The sequence below is a fragment of the Erpetoichthys calabaricus genome, chromosome 1 (assembly GCF_900747795.2).
Source record: "Erpetoichthys calabaricus chromosome 1, fErpCal1.3, whole genome shotgun sequence".
NCBI lineage: Eukaryota > Metazoa > Chordata > Cladistia > Polypteriformes > Polypteridae > Erpetoichthys > Erpetoichthys calabaricus.
Window position 1 is genome coordinate 266897617 of NC_041394.2, and position 25393 is coordinate 266923009.

The window sequence follows — 25393 nt, forward strand, 5'->3', positions numbered from 1 at the left end:
TATGCCAAATTTATGTGATATGCTAAATTTATAGTTTGTTAGTATAAAATCTGTGAAGTAATTGTTTGTGAACTTCTGACCTCAACTGTATACCCAGTAACTGTGAACCATGTGATGCAGTTCCATGTATTGGACATTTTTATTGAGTCAGAGAACTTGTAAGTCAAAGTCACCTTGAGACTTCTGCTTACTTGGTATGGTTAGTAATGTCACATATCTCCCAGACTATAGAGGCCCTCCTTTGATTTGACATGACCAGTGCTTAAAGAAGGGCTGGAGAGGCACAGCGGCTGAAGGGTGGCATCCTGGGTATCTGTGGTAAAAAGAATCAAGGTCCATTTGTGCACTTTGTGGACTTCTATAAGGCCTTGTCAAGCAGGTAAGTACGTATCAGGGTTTAGTGTGAATCCCTGTGAGGAGAGGAGTGGAAGCCAACTGGATGCAAGGTCCTCTAATACTCAGCATGAACGTTACTGGCTTTTGTGTGCCCAGTGGCACAGCAAGAACAATCGGAGAGCTGCTAAGGAGGAAAGCAGGCTGGTAAAAGGAACGTGGTTCAAATTGTATCAGTGTCTGCTGAGCTATATTGCCCAAATGACAGCGGGCTTAGACTAGACAGATAAAAGAGATACAATGAGATAAATAAAAACAGAATAGATACCAGTCTGAAAGGTTAGAACAACATTTGTATTTTTCATGGCTGCTTACATACTGAATTACATACAGATGAAAATGAATGTAGCAAAAAGAAAATGGCTTTGAGAGGATTTTCTGTTATAAAACAAGGTTAATGTATTCCTCACTTAAGGGTGGGTGATAATGTCATTATTTCAAAGCAATTGCGCTGTGAGTCTACCAGATGAACTGCTAATACACTGTCTGTTCAAACTGAGAGCTTTTCAAATGGCAGGCTAATTTTCAGATGGCACATGGATGCCAGAGCTGCTCATGGTGCTGGAGTTTGTTCTTTATGTAAAAGCAGCTAAAAGATTACGACATCCATTCTCACTCAGAACCTTTTTTTTTTTTTTTTTGATGTTCCTCTAAATCTGCTACCTCAAAGAGAATCTGGGGCTTGATGTCCCCTTCTGGCTCCTAAAATAAGTTGATGTGGCAGCTTCATTTGGGAGCGTCTTCCTGCCACGGGCTCCATTTGTTTTATTGCACTGATTTGACAAATTGGGTATTGCATTAAGTATGTTTAAATTAGATCAATTAGGACTCTGATTATAATGTCAGCTGCTTTTACAGAGAGAGCTGCCATATTGCATTAGAATGGGCCATGTGGGGTATAATGACGGGCAAAGCAAACACTTTAAGTTTAGGCCCAGTGTAAATGTGTCAGTTGAGGACAGAACAAGAGAGCTAACTTTCCAAACTGAGTTGAGATGAAATGTCAAGTCAAATGTTAACAGGTTTTAGTTGAAATAAGGCTCTTCAGCAGTTAGGGTCATGCTAAACAACGTAGCATGATAAATTATGTATGAGCATGGACAAGTCGCATCTGATCTTAAACTTTTCATTAAACATATCGATGAAAGGGGGCTTAATGTCTTGAATGGCTAAATGGGGAAATACTGAGAACAGGAGCACAAGACTAACCAGTAATGCCAGCACCTCTGACCCAGCAATGAAACCAAAGGCAGCAGAAGTAGAGGAGGAAGGATGATGGACATATTAAAACCACACAGCTGCTGTGTGAGGTGCTGCCTGCCCAAGTGTTTGAGGCTTTTCACAGAATGAGCTGCAGATAGCTTTGGCTGAAAGTCGCCCATTCTCTTTCTGATTCAGGATGTGGCACACCACAAAGGTGTTGTGTATCATCATTAAAACACAGAAATCCGTTCAACTTTAGCCAACCAATAAGGCCAGGAGTGCCGGCAATGGCTGCCATCTGAAATTTAAGAATGCTCTGGCTCCTGTAAAGCCTAAAAGTAGCAATATAGATATTAAGGAATACACATGTCTGGACAGGAAACAGTCAAATTTAAAAATTATTTTTAATCACTCAAATGTACCATCCTCATTTATTCTCTCTACTGCTCTCTCTTTCTTTGTTAGAAAAAAGAAAAAAAAAAAACACGTTCTCTTTCCTTGGAGTTTATCTCTGTTACATGATCTGTTGAGTTGCTTTTTTCCATTTCCTCAGTATTTTTGTTAACTTGTACGCTCACATCACGCCAGAGAAAGATCATAACACTGGGTGTTGATTTCCACCTTAGTGACCACTTGGAGATGGGCAATAGTGTCCGCACTTTCCCAAAAAAAAAAAAAAAAAAAAAAAATCTAAAGTTTTGATTTCACAAAAAATGTAATGCACTAAAAACAGCTGGGACAGAGAATTAAGCAGTTGCCAAGGGCAGCAAAATTTGGGCAGGTTGCATTTTTTAAAAACAATACAGATGTTGACTTACAAGCTTTTCTGCCTCAATGCAAATGTCCAGCTGCCATTAACATGTTGTAATTTCTTGTAGTAGTAACATCTAGTCTTAACATCTGATAACATACACAAGGGGCCTCATGTATGAACTGTGTGTACGCACAAAAATGTTGCGTGCACCCATTTCCACACTCACTTTGAGATGTATAAATACTAAACTTGCTGTAAAGCCACGCATATTTTCACGGCAGCCTCACACCATACATATGCACTTTTCTGCTCGATTTTACAATCTGGCAGTACCCAGCGTCAAAGCAATGCTATTTTTTTCTGTGTTGTGTCCCTTTTTTTTCACATTCACATCCATGATGCGGGATTTACCAACTGCACCGGAATTAATTGCATATTGTTTACAAATTTAATTCACTTGATTGTAATCATTCTGTAACAATATAATGGTGAATTGAATGGGAAAACATTCCAACTTCCAAAGCTGCTTTAGTGTTGTTAGAAGATATTTCAAATGGAAGAATTAGAAGGCAGCGCATATTTATAGATGATGATGACTGTCTTCTAAGTCGATTTCAGTCTTCAAGAGCTATTCTCTTGGAGCTGTGTGCTGAACTGGCGCCAGCTTTATAAGGGCAGACTTTGAGGAATTGCTACTTTGCAAGTTCTGTTCACTCTTGGGTTTTTAGCCACAGGATCTTTTCAACATGAACTTGCTGACCAATCGGGTACAGGTAGTCCCCAGGTTACGGACATCCGACCTACGACTTACGAACGAGAAAGCAGCTGCGACGCATGCGCCTCAGTAACTGCCGCTCCATCATCTTTGGCCTGGGGATGCTGCAAGCGGTGGCTGGAGGGGGGCGATTTCGCTGCTCACACAGTGTAGTGTTTCTTGGGCGGCTCCCGGCGGCAAGCGGTGACCCGTGGTCCATAGTCACCGAGGCAACAGCTGTCGCTTGTGTGCAGGATTATGGTTCGCTGCCCGCCCACTACGCCGCCGCAGCTACTGCTCCTGACTGGATACAGGCTGGATGGAGCAGAGGGGGGTGTTTCACTGCCCGCCCAGCACACACGGCTGGTAATGCTGCAAAAGTGGTGACCCGGTTGTGGCTGAACTGGGCGGCGGGGGTGGCATTGTAGTGTGCCTCGGATGGCTGCCTGTTGAATTGGGGTTGGGTGATTCACTACCCACATTTGGCCACACCGTGTTCGTTCTCGGTGGCAGCATACTGTAGTGGAGGTGACTGTGAGGTGGGCTGGTGATGAACTACCCCTCGCCGCCCCCATTCATTCTCAATAGCAAGCTTGCTTGTACTGTTACGCACATAGCAGGAAGTTGTCTCTTGTCAGTACATCAGACGTGTTGACGGGTGCCTTTCTGCTGTGATAGCGTGTACAGTGCTGTGCAGAAGAGCTCATCTTAACCTTTTGTCTTCACCCTTCAAGAATGTCTCTGAAACACAACTCTGATGCAAGTGCTGGTGATACAGTAAAGAAGAGAAAAACCATTACCACTGAAAATAAAGTAGAAATAATAAAAAGGTCAGAGAGAGGTGAAACTCCATCATTCATTGGCAGAGTACTTAGTTACAGTCGGTCAACAATAGCATTTATTAAAATAATGTACCAGTTCCAACTTACATACAAATTCAACTTAAGTACAAACCTATAGTCCCTATCTCGTATGTAACCTGGGGTCTGCCTGTATTTCACAAACATCACTGAGTCACACCATGCCAACTGTATAGAATGGTATTATCTGCTTGACATCAACAAAAGAATGAGCTGGCATTATATCATATTTAGCTGTACAACCTATAAAAATGGCTACTCCGCAGTCACAGGTTCTTTTCCCAACTAGCGCGGCATAAGGCAGGCAGTTCTTTTAATAATCGCAAGTCACATCAAAGAGCCATGTAAAAAGCAGAGAATTGATCCATTGTAGCACTTGGTGCCAACGCTACACTATAAAGGCGCCATCAGAGAATAAATTTGCTTATGTAAATAGAAAGCATTTCCATTGTATTAATGTGCTGCTCTATAGTACACAGAAATGTGTTGCATTGTGCAAGCATATAGCATGCTGCATAATGTGGTACACAATCAAGGCTTGCTCCTACCTGAAGATATGCGGTATAATGAACCTGACCCACCAACTGATTAGCCAAATTGGACAGCGCTACAATTTCATTTGAATGTAGTTAGCAGAATGTAAAAACAGGTAATCAGATGCAGCATTTATTTTTTAACAACTCATTTAATTTGTGGTCTTATAGTACAGCACTTACATTCCTCAGTTCATTGGCCAGATTTCTTACATCATCCACATTTGCATTTTGTGACTCCAGAACAGTGTCTGTCAGCACACAACCAAATGGCAGAGGTGTGTGCACAGCCAGAGCCTGAAGATGTGCTGGGTACAGCAGCACCATCATCGCATCCTCGGCACGGGGGTTAGCTTTTGTAATACTATCTGAAACAGAATAAACAGATGGTGGGCTGCAACTCGCCTTTTCACGTTGACTTTGATATCTGACTGATTCTTTATTATCTTGGGCACTGTGCGACTTTCTGAATTTGAACTTTCAAGTGTCTCTGTCAAGCTGTGTCAATCCATCAATTTCCTTTTCTTGCTTATACCACTGCTTAAGGCAACAAATAGTACATTTTTCCTTTCCTCCACTTCGCATTTGCCGAAATTCTTCATTTTTTTCATGTGATTTTGCCATTGACTTTTAACAACACACTGAATGAAAGGAGCTATTTATATTAATTTGCATATTCAAATATGCAAAATTATGGGAGGAGTCGAGGTGGGGCTGCGCATGCGCGCATGTGAGCTAAATTTCACGTTCATTGGAATTTATAGAAGAAGTGTGTGGGACTTGGCTTACGCACAGTTTTATGCATCTGGATTTTTTTTGTCCATACGCCGTTTTAGTGTGAATTCTAAACATGGCATTATACATGAGGCCCAAGATCTTTACAGGTGATCTTCCAAATGTGCTGCACTCAGTTTGTCAGAGGCCACCTCGACACTCCATGTTATTGTTTCATTATTTCATTCAGGAACACTTATTTTACTCTTTGAGCACAAGTTGTTATAGGCTACAAAATAAATAACATTCCAATAATAACAAGAGCAGCAATGGAAAAAATGATATTATTCCTCAAAATGGAGTAGCACAGGACACACAGATACAGTAAAATAAAATTAAGCAATTGAAACAAACAGGAATGCCGCTCTTGAATAATTTGCAATTGACTGATTTAATTCTAACTAATCAACTCTCGAATGCAGACTTGCATTCAAAACCTGAAAATATCATCCTGCGTCGATAACCATTTACAACATTTCTTCCTGGCATGCAAAAAAAGGTTTCTCATACTGGACCTTCATTGTAAAAACTCTGATGTTGCGCATTGATTAGGGATCAGTAAACAGGAATCATGAGTTACTGTATAAAGCTAATCATCATACTTGTTTTTTTTTTTATAATTTTGTCAGTATATTAAGCTTTTTCAGTTTTAGTAAATTGACTACTAAGTTTAGAGAATTCATCCATCCATCCATTATCCAACCCGCTATATCCTAACTACACCAGCCAACTTAGGGCGCATGGCAGGGAACAAATCCCGGGCAGGGCGCCAGCCCACTGCAGTGCGCACACACACACACCAAGCACACACTATGGACAATTTAGAATCGCCAATGCACGTCTTTGGACTGTGGGAGGAAACCGGAGTACCTGGAGGAAACTCACAAAGACACGGGGAGAACATGCAAACTCCACACAGGGAGGACCCAGGAAGTGAACCCAGGGCTCCTAACTGCGAGGCAGCAGCACTACCCACTGCGCCACCCTGTTTAGAGGATTGTTAAATGCAATTCCTACATATTTTCTGAAATGATGCAGCACAAGCACATATTGTTTTGGAAAATCTTGTAAATGGACATTGCCAGAAGTAAACAAACATCCCTCCAAACATTCTCATATTGTCAATCCATTGTTTGGTATCCAAACGCTACATATTTATCTCTTCTCAGTCCTTGCTCCTCTCTTTTGTCTCCATGTATCTGTGTACAGCTCTGCCAGTGATGATTCCACTCAACGGCACCTTGTTTCAGGGGAGGACAGCAAGACTTTGAACAGAGCTTTGTTTCCCAAAAATGATGCATCCAGTCCACATTAGAATATATATGTGATAAATAAGACAGTGAAATTATGTGTGCAGTGTGATGTAAGAGTGCTGACAACACAAGAGGACAGTGTCTCACTCTTCTTTGCACCTCCTTACACTGTATGACAGACTGAAAGAACAATTGTCACCTAAACACCATCAGCTTGCACCACTGGACATCAGCTTACGGAGAGGAGCATTTCCTGCTCTGGATAAAACCACAGTGATTTAAGTGCTTAATTTTCCTTCATTTTTTGTGTTATGATCTGCTTAGTTTGTGTAAAGTTAAAATTTTTGTAAGTTGTGTTTCTGTACTGTACATATATATAAAACAAAATTATCAATAAAACATACCCTTATTCCTCATCACTAATACAAAGAACCATGCTATTGGTATTGCTATGCCAGTACATGTTAGATCATGTGCACACGTGTGTCTTTGGAAAGAGAAATAGACATCCATAAATGACTTACCAAGCGCAGGTCAAGTAGGATATCTTTGATGAGAGATTCTCTGATATCCTGGAGTATTCTGTTTATGTATAAAAAAAAAAAAGAAAAAGAAAAAGAAAGAGAGACCAAACTTGTTGAACAATGAACTCTTGCTCGCTAAATATCTTGTAACAAAGGACGGCCTGGGCAATGGACACATATGAGAAGGTGTTGCCTCCAAGTGTGCCACCAGATCAAATGTTCAGACTTGCAAGGAAAAAGTTATTTATCTAAATTACTAAACCACAGTTTAATTTATGCACGGACGGCGGACGCACCGACGCGCATGCGCACTGCGCCGCCCCAGAGTCAAACCCAGCGGCTTCCCAGAGTCGGTAGGTGGCGCCCGAAGAACACAACCTGTGAGCTCAACGATTTGTAATACAAAACCGAGCCCGTAGTTCACAGAGTCAGTGCGTGGCGCCCAAACACCACAACCTGTAAACTACACCTGCTCTAATCCACTGTGCCAGCAGTCAGTGTGTGTAAGTTGAAGTATGCTTCCTAACAGTAAACGACTTCTACCTAACGACACAGCCACAGAACAACAAAGACGAGACCGCATGGATAAAAACAATACACGGAGCCTCCTACGACACACTTCAGACACACCAGAAGCAAAGACATCACGGCTCCACAATGAAAGAGCTCAACTAACGGAAATACAAAACGAGCCCGTATGGATAAACACAATGAACGAACGCACCCACAACGCACTTCTGACACAGCTGCGGCAAAGGAGTCACGGCTCCAAATGGAAGGAGCTCAACGATTAGTAATACAAACATGAACCTGTATGGCTACGACCTGTAAACGAGCCCGTATGGATAAAAACAATGAACGAAGGCGCCCACACAAAGAAACCGCTTTAGTACAAATATGTTTATTTAATTAAATGAAAACTTTACCATGGCTACGACCTGTGAACTAAACCTGAGGTAAAGCGTGCACGCCAGGTTGTACAGCCGCCCGAACGCGACTGCCCACACCACCGCATATACCACGTTCGTTTAGTAATGTAGCCCTCCATGCCCGGATCCACTGCCATAGTCACTTCAGCACGCGAATCCGCCGCCATCAGCAACCGACTTCTCGCTGACGACACAGCCATAGAAAAACAAAAAAGAGACTGCATTGATAAAAACAATAAATGAAGGCGCCTACAACTGAGTCACAGCTCCAAAAAGAAACCGCTTTAGTACAAATATGTTTATTTCATTACATGAACTTTCCCAGGACGCACCCACCCTCCATGATATTTCATCCCTCCAAGTATTGGAGGGAACAGAAAGTGATTGCCATTCTTGGATTTGCAATTCTTTCGAGAATCGAGGGCTTGCTGGTAAACAGATAAGACATTGAGGATATTAGCCTAACTTTAAGTGCAGTGTCCATTAACCATGCTGCTAGATGTGTGTATCTAGTGTTCATTTAAATAGGTCTACCATAATGCCACAGAACCCTAGCGTGATGCCACCAAACTGGCAAGATATAAAGGCCCAAACACAGTTTAAGACCTGCCAGAAAAAATTGTCCCTGATGGTCATGACTTTTGTTTTAATGTTAGAAAAAGATGTCAGTGAAATACAGTTAAAGGTGGGAATTGCTTGTTGTAATTATGTCTAATAACTAATGCTGACCCTGAAGAATGTCAGGTTTGACCTTTTCTTGTGTTAATGTGAAGTACAATGGCCTGAAGCCCCAGCTAGGGTGGGCTCCTGGTTTGCTTCTAATGCGACCTGGATAGATTTTGGATGCCAGTAACTCTGACTTGCATTAGGCCAATGCGATAGTGGCTGATTATACAGCATATGATATCCTGTGTTGTGATGATCAGGCCATGGAAGAAGCAGTTTTTCAACTTCTGGCTTCTGTTGCCATTACTGAAAGTTACACAAATCACTCTATATGACCATGCCATTGATATCAGCATTTTTCTAGCCTAGCTGAGATTTGCTTGGGCAATACATCACCCTCCCAATGTTTCCTCTGAGGGGGGCAATTATTATTATTTTTTTAAACATTTCAGCACGCAATACTTTCCAGTAGTGTAGAAAGAAGTGTTAGGATGTCCACTCACCTTCTCAATTACATCTGGGTAGACGAAACTTTACAAATGAGAGACAGCACAACAGGCCTCCTCTTGGAAATCAATTAAAAAAACTTGGAATGGAAGGACCTCTGGTGAATCTTTTTAAAACTAACTTTACAGTGATGTAGTTAGTTCCTCACAAACATTATTCATGTGCTTATTTGCTCTAAAATAAGTCTCCCAAATTAACACAAAATTAAGACTCGAATATGCAAGCAAAAATAACTAGATATTTAAACATAGGGTGAACACTGCTAGTGTTACTTATACTGTGCAGATGCAGTTTTATGTGTATTTTTATTATTATTGTTAATATTTGAAGTTTTTCCCCTTAGATTGGGTCTATAAAACACAACATACTTATGACGTATCCACAGTTGCAGACGAAAAGTGCAGCCTTTAAACAAATGGGCCTCTTAAAAAACACAGCCCTTCACTGCACAAATGGGATTTTCTGTACACAAAATGTAATGCTATCAAAGAGAAAGAGGAATGGGGCACTGCACCCACCATCTCTGTGCACCCATATTACACCTAAAAAACTGACATAAAACCACTTGGAATTAATTAAACTAATTAAACACAATTATTCAATTTCTGTTCCTTTTTTACAGAAATTAAAAAAAAAACAAAAACACACACACCAGGAAGTCCATAGATTAAATGCTCTGGCCAAAACAGAGATCGAGTAGTAACATCCATATAGCCATCTCCATCTTTGACACCCATTTACTCGGAGCAGTGTCACAGAGTACCTGGAGCAAGCAGTAGGTATAAGGCAAGAAGAATCTCTGGAAGCTGGACTAACCCATCACAGTATTCCAAAAAATAAGGTATCGAACTAAATTAAACTTCTCTTCATCTTCTTTGCAGTTACATCACCAATGTAAAACATTGGTGACCTTAATATTTATATTTCAGTAACTGAGAATGACTGCTTAAAAATTAGATTATGTAATGGCCTATTAAAATGGTACACAGTCAAGTGGTTGTTCCAGTCATGAGCAACACACATTGTTTTTGAATGAACAAACTGTGCTGGAATAGTTTAAATAAATATACCTCTTTAATAAATACTATTATTATATATTAAATATTATTAATGGACAGAACATTATTTTGCACAATAGAAAGCAGAGCTCACAGGCAAATGTAACTGAAAATGTTTGCTCACGCCAACCCAATTATACTGATTTTTCTGAACACATCCTCAAAAATCTGAAAGTTGAGAGCCAAATTCAAACAAACCCTGATGAGATGAGTGCATGTGAAAGCCCTGCAATGGATGGGCTCCATGCCCAGGTTTGTTTCCTACCTTGTTCCTAAGTACTACCAGGACAGGCTTTGGCCATCCTCTGACTGAAATCATGGAGTTTGAAAGTATTGTCATTCTGCAGACTTTTCACTATGGAACATGGGCCCAATTCAAAACTACAATCTTCACAGGATGAAGCTGGACCAAGGTACGCTCACAGGAAAAGCCATAGGCTAAAGACTTTCTGTAGTATCTGTTGGGAGGATTTGACTATCAATGTACAAAGGAGCTGGCAAAATGTCATGGTGCTGGTTGATCAAAATTTTTTTAATTAGGGGATGTGCTATGCATAACCTTCTTTTAACCTTTGTACTATGAACAGAGCTGTTAGATAATTACTTACAACATGCATGTGTAATAGCAGTACCATACAGAAGGGGCCAGTGTAAGATGTTGACTTTATCTCATGTATTTTCATACATCATATATTTTTAAAATAACCAATAATAAATATGTTTATATTTTGAAAACGCAAAACTAACTTAAAACATTCACATGCACAGTAAACGCCTACACCAATGAGTAGTCACATTTTATGTCACTTTTATCATTTTCCTTTAGAAACATAAAAAACAAGAACATTGATCTGTCATATTTAGGTAGTTACTATTTTATTGGGGCACAGGATTTAAACACATAACCATTTGACATCAAAATCAAATACTGTTTATCACAGCATACAGGAAATAGAAATAACCGTTAATTGGAAAAACAATTTATTTTAAATACACGAGGGTGAGAAAAAACATTAATATATGTGTAAAATTCTACACTGAGGTAAAACTCTCATTTTAACCTCAATTTGAGTGTATATGTATATTAAAACAGATTAATGCATATAGTTCTTTATCTGAAATGTTTTAGAAAAGGAAATGTAACATCCCCCAAACTGCATGAAAATATCAAATCACAATCGGATAATTATAGGCGAAATGATTCAGATTATCTTGGGTTTTGAAATATTTAAAGATTATTTGGTGTAAACGTCTCCAAAGGGCTGAGATGCAAGATATGAATGCAACAGGCACTGAGCAATTTATTTATATATTTCTGCATATATATATATATATATATATATATATATATATATATATATATATATATATATAAAATGTGGAAAAAGGACCATCTCAGCAGAGTTATGCTAATGATATCTTCAAAAAAAAAAAAAGTCTTTGGAATGGCAGGTTTAACGACTGAAGCCAAATTCATCTGCATCATCAGCTCGGAAATCTCCATAGCGCCAAAGGTTCAACTGTATAAAAAAAAAAAAAAAAAGAAAAAAAGAAAGAAAGAAAATAAACATACAAATAAAATAATCTCTGGAAGAATAATAATCAGGTTAACTGACTGCAAATACCAAAACTATTTATAATTGACTTAAGTTAGCCTATCTTGGTGTTGTTAATGGAAAGTTCTGGGGGGTTGGAAAGAAACACTCTACATGCTAGTAATAAATCCTGTTAGTATAAAACCCTGATTTAAATTAATCCCTGAAGTACTGCCATATTTGTTTTCGTCAAAGGCAGATAGACAGCAGGTTAGAACAGATGGTTAACAGCCTAAAGAAAACTCAGTAAGATTAAACACATAATGACAAATAAATACTGAAAAAATAAAATCTAAAAAAGCTTGATGACATTTGAACTTAGAAGGAAAAGTACACCTATATGATAAAAAATAATGGTTTCAATGCATTTGTTAGGCTAATGGGGAGTCTGTAACAAAAGAGAGTGGGTATATTTATTTCTGCTTTAATCCTAACAGTGCCAGCATAGGTTACAGCTCTCTGCAACCCTATAATGGACTAAGCAGGTTCAGAACACGTAAAGATGTTCCAGGTCATGGCCAGTAACAAAAATGAGATATTTAATAATCCAATGTATTAATTATAACTTTAAAATATGTATAAAGACTTAAAAGTTTTTTCCCCATCTGATTTTCTGCATTATTGCATATAATTTATGGTGAAAGTTATTAGACTGTCAATTAAAACCTAATGTTTGATAAAAATTAACACAAAACACAGGTATGTGCAACTTCAACAATAACCCATTTACACTTGTTTCTTTATTTGAAATAACTGAAAACAGATGTCTCATGAAAGTCACTGTCATCCAAATGTGCTGTGAAGGAACTTTGTACCTCCTTGCAATACTACTTCAAACCAGAAACATGTTTTTTGAACTTATCATTTCTTTCGCCATAATATCTCAAGGTGGTTTCCAAAACTAAAATGTCTATCTTCAACTACTGAAAAATAAACATGCTTGTCTGATACTGATAGATGAGAAATAAACCCTAACCTTAGGCAAGTTGTAACAGGTCTGAAAGATGTTTTAAGTGTATTTGCAATTTCATTTACAGTCTAATACCTTGCCCCAACAAGATTCTGGGAAGAAGTTAATTGCTCTAGGATTAGCCAATCATCTCAAAGCATTTAGACAACAGAGACTGGGAACTGTTTCTAGAATGATATCAATAAACAACATCTTTTCTGGAGGTTGTAGAGAAAAGCCAAAATGACACCTTTTATTGGCTAACTAAAAAGATTACAATATGCAAGCTTTCGAGGCAACTCAGGCCCCTTCTTCAGGCAAGTTACATCTTGGATTCAGGATTCAGCCATAACTTTACTAATAACTGGATTAACTTTACTTAGGGACAATAAAAGGATAAGCATTTCATTAACTTTCTCAATACATTTACTTTGCTTCCTCACAAACTACATTCTTTGTTTTACTTTAACCAATGAAAAGATCTACTTAAATTTCCTATGAAAACTTTGCAACAATGCAGAAAACTTGAGGATTTTTTTTTTCACTTTACTGTATTTATTAACACTAGAATTACCAGAGCCTACGAAAAAACTCGTAAATCCGTCCTACCTTAAATCGCGTCTTAAATCCGTTTGCACCTCTCCGCCAGAGTCCTTTGTCATCTAAATGTGCTGATAAACCAAAGCTACTAGCAGCCAGCTATTCCATCCCCCCACCGACTTAGAATGAACTTTTCTCCTAGCTCAAGCCTTGCCTTGATTTGATTACCTGGGACTGAAGTGGAGTTTTACAGTGGAAATAATTCTAGCGTTATTTGGAATACACGCATTTCATGTATGTTCCATTTCTATAGTAGGCTGTCCAAACACATTTTTAAAACAGAAACGTTTTTAATATTCTAATAGTAAATGACAAAATGTAGGCATAAACTATATAACGTATGAAGCCTGAAGTCCATATATCAAAGAAACACTTTCACAAAAGGTACAAATAAGAGAACACGTGCGCTTTCATTCAAAAAAAAAAAAAAAAAAAAAAAAAAGCCGCGTTAGCATGCCACATTGACACACTTATTACAACCGCCGCGATGGCGTAATGATATCAATTCCTGACTGGGGATCAGAGGGTGGCGAGTTCGATCCCGCACGGCTCCACTTCGAGAAATTAACTCCTCTTATTCTTACAATTTTAGAATAACAACATAAATTTGATTTCAGTCTGTAACAGCCGGTGTAACTTATGATACTGGTAAAGGTTAGCTTTTTTTTTTTTTTTTTTTTTTTTTTTTTAAATTCACTTTTCATTCTCGCAGTCGCATTCAGAATCAATCCATACAACCCCATCTGACACAGCTGGTTTCACATAAATAAAAGTGCACTTTTATTCAAGACTATAACCGAAGAATAAAGAAAGCAAGTTACAGTTGGTGGTTGATACGACAGCTTGCGTGGTGCAATGTTAAGAACTGCTGATTTCCGATCCGTGCTATATAAAATCATCACATTCAAATATTAACAGTTCCCACACACCCAAGGTCCGCCATTCCTACATTTACGACATGTGTACTTGTTGCAGTGTACACACCTCTCTGTGCTATGGTTCCTATTACAGTGAATGAGCACCTGACACTGTACTTTCTTCCCTGGGGGAAGCTGAGGTCTTAGAACGGAAGTTTGTTGACGCTGTGTCATCTTTTCTTTTTCCATCGCCTTTTCCTGTAAGAAGCGACGACGAAGTTCCTCTGCAAGGTGAGCCATGAACAGTCTTCTTTTCTCAGCGGACCCCGTGCATGCCTTATACACTACGTGTGCGTTCATCGCTGCTAGGTCAAGGATGTTGTAGAACACAGCAACCGGCCACCTGCGTGTTCCTGTTCGCACTGAACAAGCACGCGCCTTCTGGTCCATGACGTCAACGCCACGCTGGGGAAAAAAGAAAGACAAATATATGTGACATTTTGAAGAAATCATTTTATCACCAGAATAGCACCAGAATACTTCGTCACACTAATATTTTTTTTATTAGCATACCTTCATGTGGTTGTAGTCTGTGACCGTGTTTGTTTTTTTTTTTTTTATCTTGCCCAATCTCCACATCATGGTGCATTGTGCTGAGAATGCAGACAGACTTCATCTTTTTGGGCACATACACTGTCAGCATGGCACTGGGAGATCTAAACACCAGCGTGGAGAATTGTTCATGTACTGAACTGACTTTAGCTGCAGGTGGAAGTTCCCGTCGCACTTTATTCATGGTGCCAAGCGGAGTTGTATTGCGGTGCAGCAGTCTATTAGCCAGCGAAAGTGACGTGAAGAAGTTGTCTGTTGTTACGGTTCTGCCTTTGTCCAGAAATGGCTCCATAAGCTTTATGACCACAGACTCGGAAAGTCTTTCTCCCGTGGGACGACTGGGATCTTTTCCTAAATAAGGAGTGGCATTGCACATGTACTTTGTCTCCAAATCTGCCGCAATCCAAAAAGGCAGAACCGTAACAACAGACAACTTCTTCACGTCACTTTCACTGGCTAATAGACTGCTGCACCGCAATACAACTCTGCTTGGCACCATGAATAAAGTGCGACGGGAACTTCCACCTGCAGCTTAAAGTCAGTTCAGTACATGAACAATTCTCCACGCTGGTGTTTAGATCTCCCAGTGCCATGCTGACAGTGTATGTGCCCAAAAAGATGAAGTTTGTCTGCATTCTCAGCACAATGCACCATGATGTGGAGATTGGGCAAGATAAAAAAAACAAACACGGTCACAGACTACAACCACATGAAGGTATGCTAATAAAAAAAATATTAGTGTGACGAAGTATTCTGGTGCTATTCTGGTGATAAAATGATTTCTTCAAAATGTCACATATATTTGTCTTTCTTTTTTCCCCAGCGTGGCGTTGACATCATGGACCAGAAGGCGCGTGCTTGTTCAGTGCGAACAGGAACACGCAGGTGGCCGGTTGCTGTGTTCTACAACATCCTTGACCTAGCAGCGATTAACGCACACGTAGTGTATAAGGCATGCACGGGGTCCACTGAGAAAAGAAGAGTGTTCATGGCTCACCTTGCAGAGGAACTTCGTCATCGCTTCTTACAGGAAAAGGCGATGGAAAAAGAAAAGATGATACAGCGTCAACAAACTTCCGTTCTAAGACCTCAGCTTCCCCCAGGGAAGAAAGTACAGTGTCAGGTGCTCATTCACTGTAATAGGAACCATAGCACAGAGAGGTGTGTACACTGCAACAAGTACACATGTCGTAAATGTAGGAATGGCGGACCTTGGGTGTGTGGGAACTGTTAATATTTGAATGTGATGATTTTATATAGCACGGATCGGAAATCAGCAGTTCTTAACATTGCACCACGCAAGCTGTCGTATCAACCACCAACTGTAACTTGCTTTCTTTATTCTTCGGTTATAGTCTTGAATAAAAGTGCACTTTTATTTATGTGAAACCAGCTGTGTCAGATGGGGTTGTATGGATTGATTCTGAATGCGACTGCGAGAATGAAAAGTGAATTAAAAAAAAAAAAAAAAAAAAAAAAAAAAGCTAACCTTTACCAGTATCATAAGTTACACCGGCTGTTACAGACTGAAATCAAATTTATGTTGTTATTCTAAAATTGTAAGAATAAGAGGAGTTAATTTCTCGAAGTGGAGCCGTGCGGGATCGAACTCGCCACCCTCTGATCCCCAGTCAGGAATTGATATCATTACGCCATCGCGGCGGTTGTAATAAGTGTGTCAATGTGGCATGCTAACGCGGCTTTTTTTTTTTTTTTTTTTTTTTTGAATGAAAGCGCACGTGTTCTCTTATTTGTACCTTTTGTGAAAGTGTTTCTTTGATATATGGACTTCAGGCTTCATACGTTATATAGTTTATGCCTACATTTTGTCATTTACTATTAGAATATTAAAAACGTTTCTGTTTTAAAAATGTGTTTGGACAGCCTACTATAGAAATGGAACACACATGAAATGCGTGTATTCCAAATAACGCTAGAATTATTTCCACTGTAAAACTCCACTTCAGTCCCAGGTAATCAAATCAAGGCAAGGCTTGAGCTAGGAGAAAAGTTCATTCTAAGTCGGTGGGGGGATGGAATAGCTGGCTGCTAGTAGCTTTGGTTTATCAGCACATTTAGATGACAAAGGACTCTGGCGGAGAGGTGCAAACGGATTTAAGACGCGATTTAAGGTGGGACGGATTTACGAGTTTTTTCGTAGGCTCTGGTAATTCTAGTGTTAATCAACAATAAGAAATTAAACAGAAACAGAGAGGTTACAAAACTGTCTAAAAATAAACAGAATTTTAAGACAAAGAAACTGCACAGCATTAACATATTCCATTGATACTTGTGTACTTTTAGTACTAAATGTAGACATCAGCAACTGAATTGGATTCAGTTAGGTTTTGTTTACATGAAATTAGCAAAACCTAACATAACAAATTACTTTGCCACGATGTATAAACTGGTGCTACAGAAAAATACATAATCTACTTTTTATCAGTATTCCATGCAGATTAAAATAAATATGGTATGCAAAAGACATAAAATGCATTCAAGCTAAAGAACAATCACTTAAATACTTCTATCAGCCACAGCATTAAAACCACTGACGTTTAAAGTCATTAACACTGATAATCTAGTTACAATGGCACCTGTCAGGGGGTGGTATATACAGTATTAGGCAGCAAGTGAATAGTTAATTCTTAAATGTAATGTACTGGAATAACGTTAAAATGGGCAAGCGTAAGGATCTGAGTGACTTTGACAAGGGTCAAATTGTGATGGCTAGACAACTAGGTCACAGCATCTTCAAAATGGGAAGTCTTATGGGGTGTTCTCAGTACACCGTGGCTAGTACCTAGCAAAAGTTGACCAAAGAAGAACAACCAGTAAACTGGTGACAGGTTCACAAGCACCCAAGGCTCACTGTTGCATGTGGGAAGTAAAGGATAGCCCATCTGGTGGGCTGTAGCACAACTGCTGAAAACCCTAATGCTGGCCATGAATAAAAAGTGTCCAAACACACAGTACATTTCAGTTTGCTGCTATATAGCCACAGACTAGTCAGAGGGCCCATGCTGACTTCTATTCACCGCCAAAAACACCTACAATGACCACAAAGCATCAGAACTGGAATATGGAGTAATGGAAGAAGGTGGCCTGAAGAATAATTTTTATTTTAGATCATGTGAACAGCTGGGTGCATGTGCATCATTTACCTGGGGAAAAGATGGCAGCAGAATACACTATGGGGAAGTGAGCATGCTGGCAAAGGCACTTGTTACTTTGACACATACTAATGATTGTTGCAGACCACGTACAGCCCTTTATGGCAATGGTATTCCCTGATGGCAATGGCCTCTTTCAGCAGGATAATGAAACCTGCCACACTGCAAAATGTGTTCAGGAATGGTTTCAAGAACACAACAAAGAGTTCAATGTGTTGACTTGGTCTCCAAATTCCCCAGATCTAAACCAGATGGAGCATCTGTGGGATAAGCCAAAAAAACAATTCCAATTCTTGGAAGCCCCACCTCGACACCTAAAAAACTCAAAGGACTGGCGGCTAACGTCTTGGGACCAGCTATCATAGGAACCCTTCAGAGGTCTTCTAGAGTTCACACCCCAACTTGTCAGAGATGTGAAGGCAGCATAAGGGGAAACAACACAATATTAGCCACGGGGTTTAACATTTTGGTAGTTATGTACAGTGGATCCTAGCTGTTACTTTAAAATAATTTCTTCAGCAAGAACATGGAGACACAGTTGGAATATTGTTCAGGTAAGATATTAGTAAGGATTTCTTCATGCACAGACACATGGAATAAATTATCAATAAGTGAGGTGGAAAGTGGCACTTTAAGGATATTTAAATCTCAACTTGATGTTAGGTGACTTTGATGGACAAGCTTGTTGGGATAAAAGGCCTTTTCTCATTATAATTGTTCTACTGTTCAGATTTCGCACATAAATTCATGCTTTATGTAAAAGAAATGTAAAAGAAAATGAGATCCACTTCTTCTATTAATCAGCAAAATTAAAGAGAGAGTCCTAGAAATACTTACTCTGGCAGCCTTGGCAGCCTCCTGTGCATTAAGGTATTCAGTAACCTGTAAAGAAGAATAAAAAATGTTTAAAAATGTACAGCTAACACAAGTGGATTGAGTTAACTCGAAAATGGATAAATGACAGATTTTTATTAAAAACAATTAATGAAACGCAAAAGAGAATGTGCAAGTTTTGGTATGTTAATAAACCAATTTTCAATTATCATTTTAATGATCTTCCTTACAGCAAGTGAACTGTATAAATTGATATGCTTGAATTACACTTGTGTATTTTTACTTCATTTTAACATTTTCTTTTATATTATGAAATCAAGGTCAAGTTCAAAAAAAGATGACCATCTTACTTTGGAGTACAAGACAATAGAAGCAAATAAAACTACTACTTAATTGACTTTGAACAGTAGTAAAATTTTATACCTTTCAAAAAGAAAACCGCTTAAAATGGTAGTAGACTTTTTATTTTGCATATGAGTAAACCATGTTGATATAATGTTCCATTTGTGGCTGTGTAGCTATTTCAGATGGAAACTTTCATATGGAAATGTGTCTTTTCAAATTTTGCAATTTGAAACTTGAAGATGTATAGGATAGAAAACTACTTCAGAAACTTGGACTTCTTCAAAAAAAACTGAAGTGATAATCCTAATGTTTCTTTAAACATATATCCCAACCAGAATGGGTAGGGTCGATGGTGATGTCAACATACAAGGAAGCAGGAATGGCTGCCTGGACAGTTGAGGAAAGTTCAAGTTTGAAAGGTGAATGTGGGGCTGCAACAGGGATTCCTCATGAGTCCAGTGCTTTTCATGATAAGAGAGGGGGACCAACAAAGTGCATGAAGGACTGTAATGGTAGTTTTGGTATGCTGCCGATTTTGTATCAATAACAAAACAAAGCTGAGTGCAGATGGAGATGTCAGTAAAGCCATGATAGCAACAGTGAGTAGGGTGCAAGGGAGAAATTCCAGGAGCCTCTCTGAAACTGAAGCATGAAGTTTATTAAATCTGTGTGAGGGTTAGAATGCTTTGGGAGACTGAGTCATGGCAGATGACCCCACAAGATGAAGTAAAGTTGGGAAGAACAGAGATGAAAATGATCAAATGGATGTGATAAGTGTCACAGAGACAAAACCGAAGTAAGAGAAAGACTTGGCGTTGAGGTGGTAAGCATTGTGCTACAGAAAAACAGGTGTTTTGAACATACAAAACAAAAGGATGAGGATATGTCTTCAGGGGTGGAAGGGAAAGGCCAAAGAAATGCTGTTGGACGTGGTGTCTCATGACATGAAAAGAATGGGTTTCACTCAGACAGACAGACAGACAGACAGATAGATAGAGCCTAGGACCCCAAATATGACAAACCAAATATATTATGAGCTGGTCAATGTGCAGAATCTTCATGTTGATTGATCATTCCCTTAAACACTGTCAGCTGAAGATGTCATATTATTCTGCTGCAGCCACCATGTTGAACCAACACCAGAGGAAGTTGTCAGATTACTAATTTACATTTTTTCATTGGATTTACTTTTTGGCTTTGTATCACTGTTAGTTCCTCACAAAGAGTAAAAGAGCACAAATTGTATTAGCAAAGCAGTTTACTACCGTACATCATACAGAAGTACAAAAATTAAAAGCAGACTAATTTTGCATCGTGAGCAAAAAAAATTAAGTATGTATCTGATTTTTCTTTCTTTCATGAACCTGCACTAGCTGTAAAGTTTAAGTTTTAACAGCCCATAAGTGTAGTGCAAATGACAGAAGAGCTGGGCTGTCTGTCTAAAGGATGTGTTTCCTGACTGACTGGATTAAAAAAGTGGGGCTGTTGAAATGTGGACTTCTCTGGCGTAGAGGAGAGGAGCACGATTAGCAAGATTCCTTTTCTTGAACCCAGGATGCTCATAGCATAATTTTTTGTATTCTAGATGAAAGGTAAAGCACATTCAAAATAGATTTAAGAAAAAAAACCCTCAACATTTTGAAAAATTCTTTTATTATAAAAGAAAAATGTAAAAATATAACACAGACTTAGAAAAGTAGTCCTTTTTGGTATTTAGACAATTACTATTTGTTACAGGCTACTGAGTGATGGTATACAGCAAATAGTTAACACCATCTTGTTGTAGCAGTATTTCTACATAGAGAGTTGAGGAAGGATTCATACATTGTACTTACTAATTCCATTACTATCTACTGGTTTTATTGCTTACTACTGGGTGTTTCCGATCACAAAATTGTCTCAGTGGATTTACCCACAAATTCACTATACTCTAAACCACAGCGCTGTATCTGCTTCAGGATCCTGAAAAAAATAAATTTGACTGATTTAAATGCCGACATTAAGATCTTTTCCATTGCTCCCCACCTTTCTTCAGTCAGTGAATTAGTCGATTACTACAACAATGGGCTCCACAACATCTTTGAGACCCATGCCTCAGTTAAATAACGAGTGGTCTCTTTTGTAAAATCTGCCCTGTGGTTTACAAGTGAGCTTCGACAGATGAAAACAGCTGAGCAAGCCCTTTAGCGGCGTTTTGTTGCAACCAGTTCAACAGTCCACAAATTAGCTTATCGGGAACACCAAAAAAACTACTCTAGGGCACTGACCACTACCAGATCTCAATACTATTCATATTTAATCAACAACAGAACTGGAAATTCTAAACAACTTTTTTCTGTGATAAACCATTTATTCAATCCTCACTCCTACACCTGTAATAATTTCACAGAGGAGCAGTGCAATAATTTTACTAAATATTTCACCTCTAAAGTGGACAGCATCCGCTCCTCATCGTCTGCCTCCAGCCCTCCATTGCTGGATGGTTTCTACATCAAAGCCAATGGGCTGCCTACCCCAGTTCCTCTGTACCACAGTTAAAGAAGTTGAGGACATCATACAGAGGATGAGTCCTTCAACATGTTCAGTGGACCCTTTTCCTACTTCTCTGGTAAAAGCTAATGTATCAGATATAAGCCCTCTTATTGCTGATATCACTAATCACTCTCTCCTGAGCGGCTTAGTCCCACTGGCCTTGAAAACTGCAAAAACTAGACCTCATTTAAAAAAATCCTCTTTGGATCCTGAAGTGATAGCAAACTATCATCCGATCTCCAACCTTCCATTTTTGTCTAGGGTTTTGGAAAAGGTTGTTTTGGTTCAGCTTCAGGATCATCTCAAAAAATTCAATCTGTTTGAAAAATTTCAGTCTGGTTTCTAAACTTCTCACAGCACAGAGACAGCCCTGGCCAGAGTCACCAATGACCTCCTGGTGGCTGCTGACCTTGGCTCTCCATCACTTCTTATCCTCCTGGACCTTACAGCTGAATTTGATACGGTAGATCATAATATTCTCCATCATCTTCACTATACAATTGGACTTTCTGGCATTGCTCTGGAGGGGTTCAAGTCCTATCTTACAGACAGGACCGAGTATGTGGCCTTGGGGGATGCTAAATCTCATATTCACACTGTCACCTGTGGGGTCCCACAAGGATCAGTCCTTGGGCCGACCCTCTTTAATATCTATATACTACCCCTGGGTCAAATCATCCGCAAGCATGGAGTTCCATTCCATTGCTATACCGATGATACGCAGCTCTATGTGAGACTGGATTCAACTTCTCTTACACCTCCATCAACTTTTTCCTCTTGCTTGGATGAGATTGAGGCCTGGATATCCAAGAACTTACTCAAGCTGAACAGCACCAAAACTGAAGCTCTTTTAATTGGCACCCCCCATCAACTTCGTTCCTCTGTACATTGTATTTCCTTTTCTGACCGTACCATTACCCTCTACCCTTCTGTTACAAATCAGGGTGTCAAGTTAGACTCCCATCTGTCATTTGATATACATATCCATCACCTTTGTAAAATTGCATTCCATCTGCGAAACATAGCCAAACTCCGTCCCTACCTCTCCCTCTGTGATGCTGAAAAGCTGGTTCATGCCTTTGTCTCATCCAGACTGGACTATTGTAATGCACTCCTCATCGGGATATCCAACAAGAGCCTTCAAAAGCTACAACAAATTCAAAACAGTGCTGCAAGAATCCTGATGAGGGTGCGGAAATATGAACACATTTCACAAATCCTTCAATCACTTCATTGGCTCCCTATTCATCTCCGTATAGAATACAAACTCTGTTTGTTCACTCACCAGTGTATCCATGGAAATGCTCCACAATATCTTAAGGAACTCCTTATACTACAATCCACTACAAGAAACCTCCGTTTTACAAATACCTTCCGCCTTCGCCCCCCTGTGATCAAACATCATACAATGGGAGACTGAGCCTTTGCGGCCGCTGCTCCACAGCTCTGGAATGCCCTACCAGAGAGCCTAAGAACACAGCAGATTGTGGGCTGTTTAAAAAACAGCTAAAGACTTTTCTATTTAGGAAAGCTTATTAACAAGAATGCTATAATTATTGTTGTTTTATCTCTGTTTTTACCTTACCTTTGTTTAACTTTTTATGTTGCACTTTTGAGATTTACTGCTAATGTAAAATGCCCTATAAATAAAATGCATTATTATTATTATTACTACTACTGTAACTCTATCACTTGTTTCAGGCTTTATCTCACAATTATCCAGAGGTTAGCTAAGCAACACACATAGGCAAGATATTTAATCAACCAACATTCAATTTGATGGCCATAACATGTCAGATAATATGTTATAAATGGTAGACATCTTATAAAGAACCTTACTCTTGTTAAACTAAGGCATATGAAGCAACCTTATATGGTAGGAAAGTGTATTATGATATCCCTAGCAACTCTGTTAGACTGGTGTTCGATTTTCCAAAATTATATAAAATAAATCTGTATTTGTCTCAAGGAATAGAGATGAGATAGGTTCTTATGCATGTGAGAACTGATATGGTATGCTGCCACGAGAAATAAAGAACATTTTGGATGTACACAAACAGAAGAGAAGCTCAACCATCTTATGTTTGTCATATCATGACAGAACTGAAAAGGGCAAAAAAAGTTTGAGATTTCAGCTAATCTTCCTACACCTGAAATACATTTGTACAGGCACTGTGGCAGCCAGACAGTGTTAAATGGCTGTCAGTATGCAGCAAGCTTGTAATACTTTAGAAATGTGAAACAATGCTGGAAAGACATTTCAGAGTTGTGCAATTTGTCATCACTTGCAATTAGTAACTGTGTAATCTGACATCCTCAAAGCGATGAGAACTGGCAGTTGTAGTCGTCAAGTTTGATATCCCCTCTGACCAGAAGTTGTCTAATGTGCTGCTGGCTTTACTTAGAGCTCTGGTCTTAAAAATAAAAAGGGTGCTCAGTGTCAAGCTCTAAATCATAATGCAAATTACTTCATCAAAAAAATGTGTGTCAACAATTAAAAAATATAAAAATGTTATTTTTGGATTTAGTCATCTGTTTAAAGGAGTACTAACAAAATTTTATATTAAAACACATTTCTAATATCTGGCAAACTGTATTATTTTCAGATTTTTTTATGCAAGCAATCAAACTAATTAAAAAGACTACAAATGAAATAACCTGAAATGAGATTTTGCAGGGCCTTTTAAAATGTTCATATTTTTCATCTGGAGATGATGGTAGTATTTATTATTGGTAATAATTAAATAAATAGTTTATCAAGTACACCACACTTGAAGCATTAATAATTTTCAGGATCTATTCTTGTAATGACAAAGACCATCAAGGGCATTTTTACTGACCTGAACAGTCCTCCCTCCTAAGGGTAGGATATTTGGTCAATACTATGAAGTTCAATTAAAACTCACTTTTGGACTTGACTAATTAATTAGGTATTGAGCTACCACCAGAATGTAGCAGTTAACATTTTATAGAACAGTGGATAGCATGATTTAACCTGACACAGTGGAAATGCAATTGGATGGAATCAAACAAGGACAAACTGACACAGTGAGCAGAGAAAAGCCATAGGCCTTTTTCATTTTACCTGCCTATAATGTCATATTATGCATATAAAATAAAATTGCTCCATACATCATTGAAATTTATGTTTTGCTACTAACATTCTTTGGCACTGGAATGGATTTGTTGGGTGTACTTTATGAAAGACTACATTATAAAGGTTGAAAAAACAGGTGAGAAAATGAGGATTTTACTTTGCAAAGAAGAGATACTGTTTGGTGAATACTCCTGATTTCAATGACAAACAAATTTTCATCTAAGTTAATAGATTTTTTTGATGACACAGACATACAGTATAGTACTATACAACACAACACATCCTCTTTTACAGTAAACTGTTCATTTAATGTTTACTGTTAATTTATTTTTGTTTCTAAAATAAAAAAGTATGTGTAATCTGGTATATTCATATTTTGTGCATTTATGGGCATAAGCAGCTTCATTTGTCATACATGTAGCCTGAAAGACAATTTGGTGTGTTTAAGAGTGGGTGTTTGCATGAAAATGCCTTGTTGCAATCAATGGATCAGGCCTGGACACTGTGACCAGAAGAGTACTTTAAAAGAGCTATTCTTAACACTAGAATCCCTGAAGCCTACGAAAAAAGTCGTAATGCCGGGCCACCTTA

General features: G+C 38.8%; 1 protein-coding gene across 1 annotated transcript in view; it reads right to left on the reverse strand.

Moving 5' to 3' along the window:
• Window positions 1-11060: 11060 nt before the first annotated feature.
• snd1 (staphylococcal nuclease and tudor domain containing 1) overlaps window positions 11061-25393 on the reverse strand; it is a 535431-nt gene continuing 521098 nt past the window's right edge. Inside the window, exons 23-24 of the mRNA XM_028814871.2 lie at window positions 18832-18876; window positions 11061-11728 (exon numbers count right to left, since the gene is read on the reverse strand). Coding sequence (XP_028670704.1) covers window positions 11663-11728; window positions 18832-18876 — 111 coding nt within the window. The 3' untranslated portion in view covers window positions 11061-11662. The remainder of the gene's footprint in view (window positions 11729-18831; window positions 18877-25393) is intronic.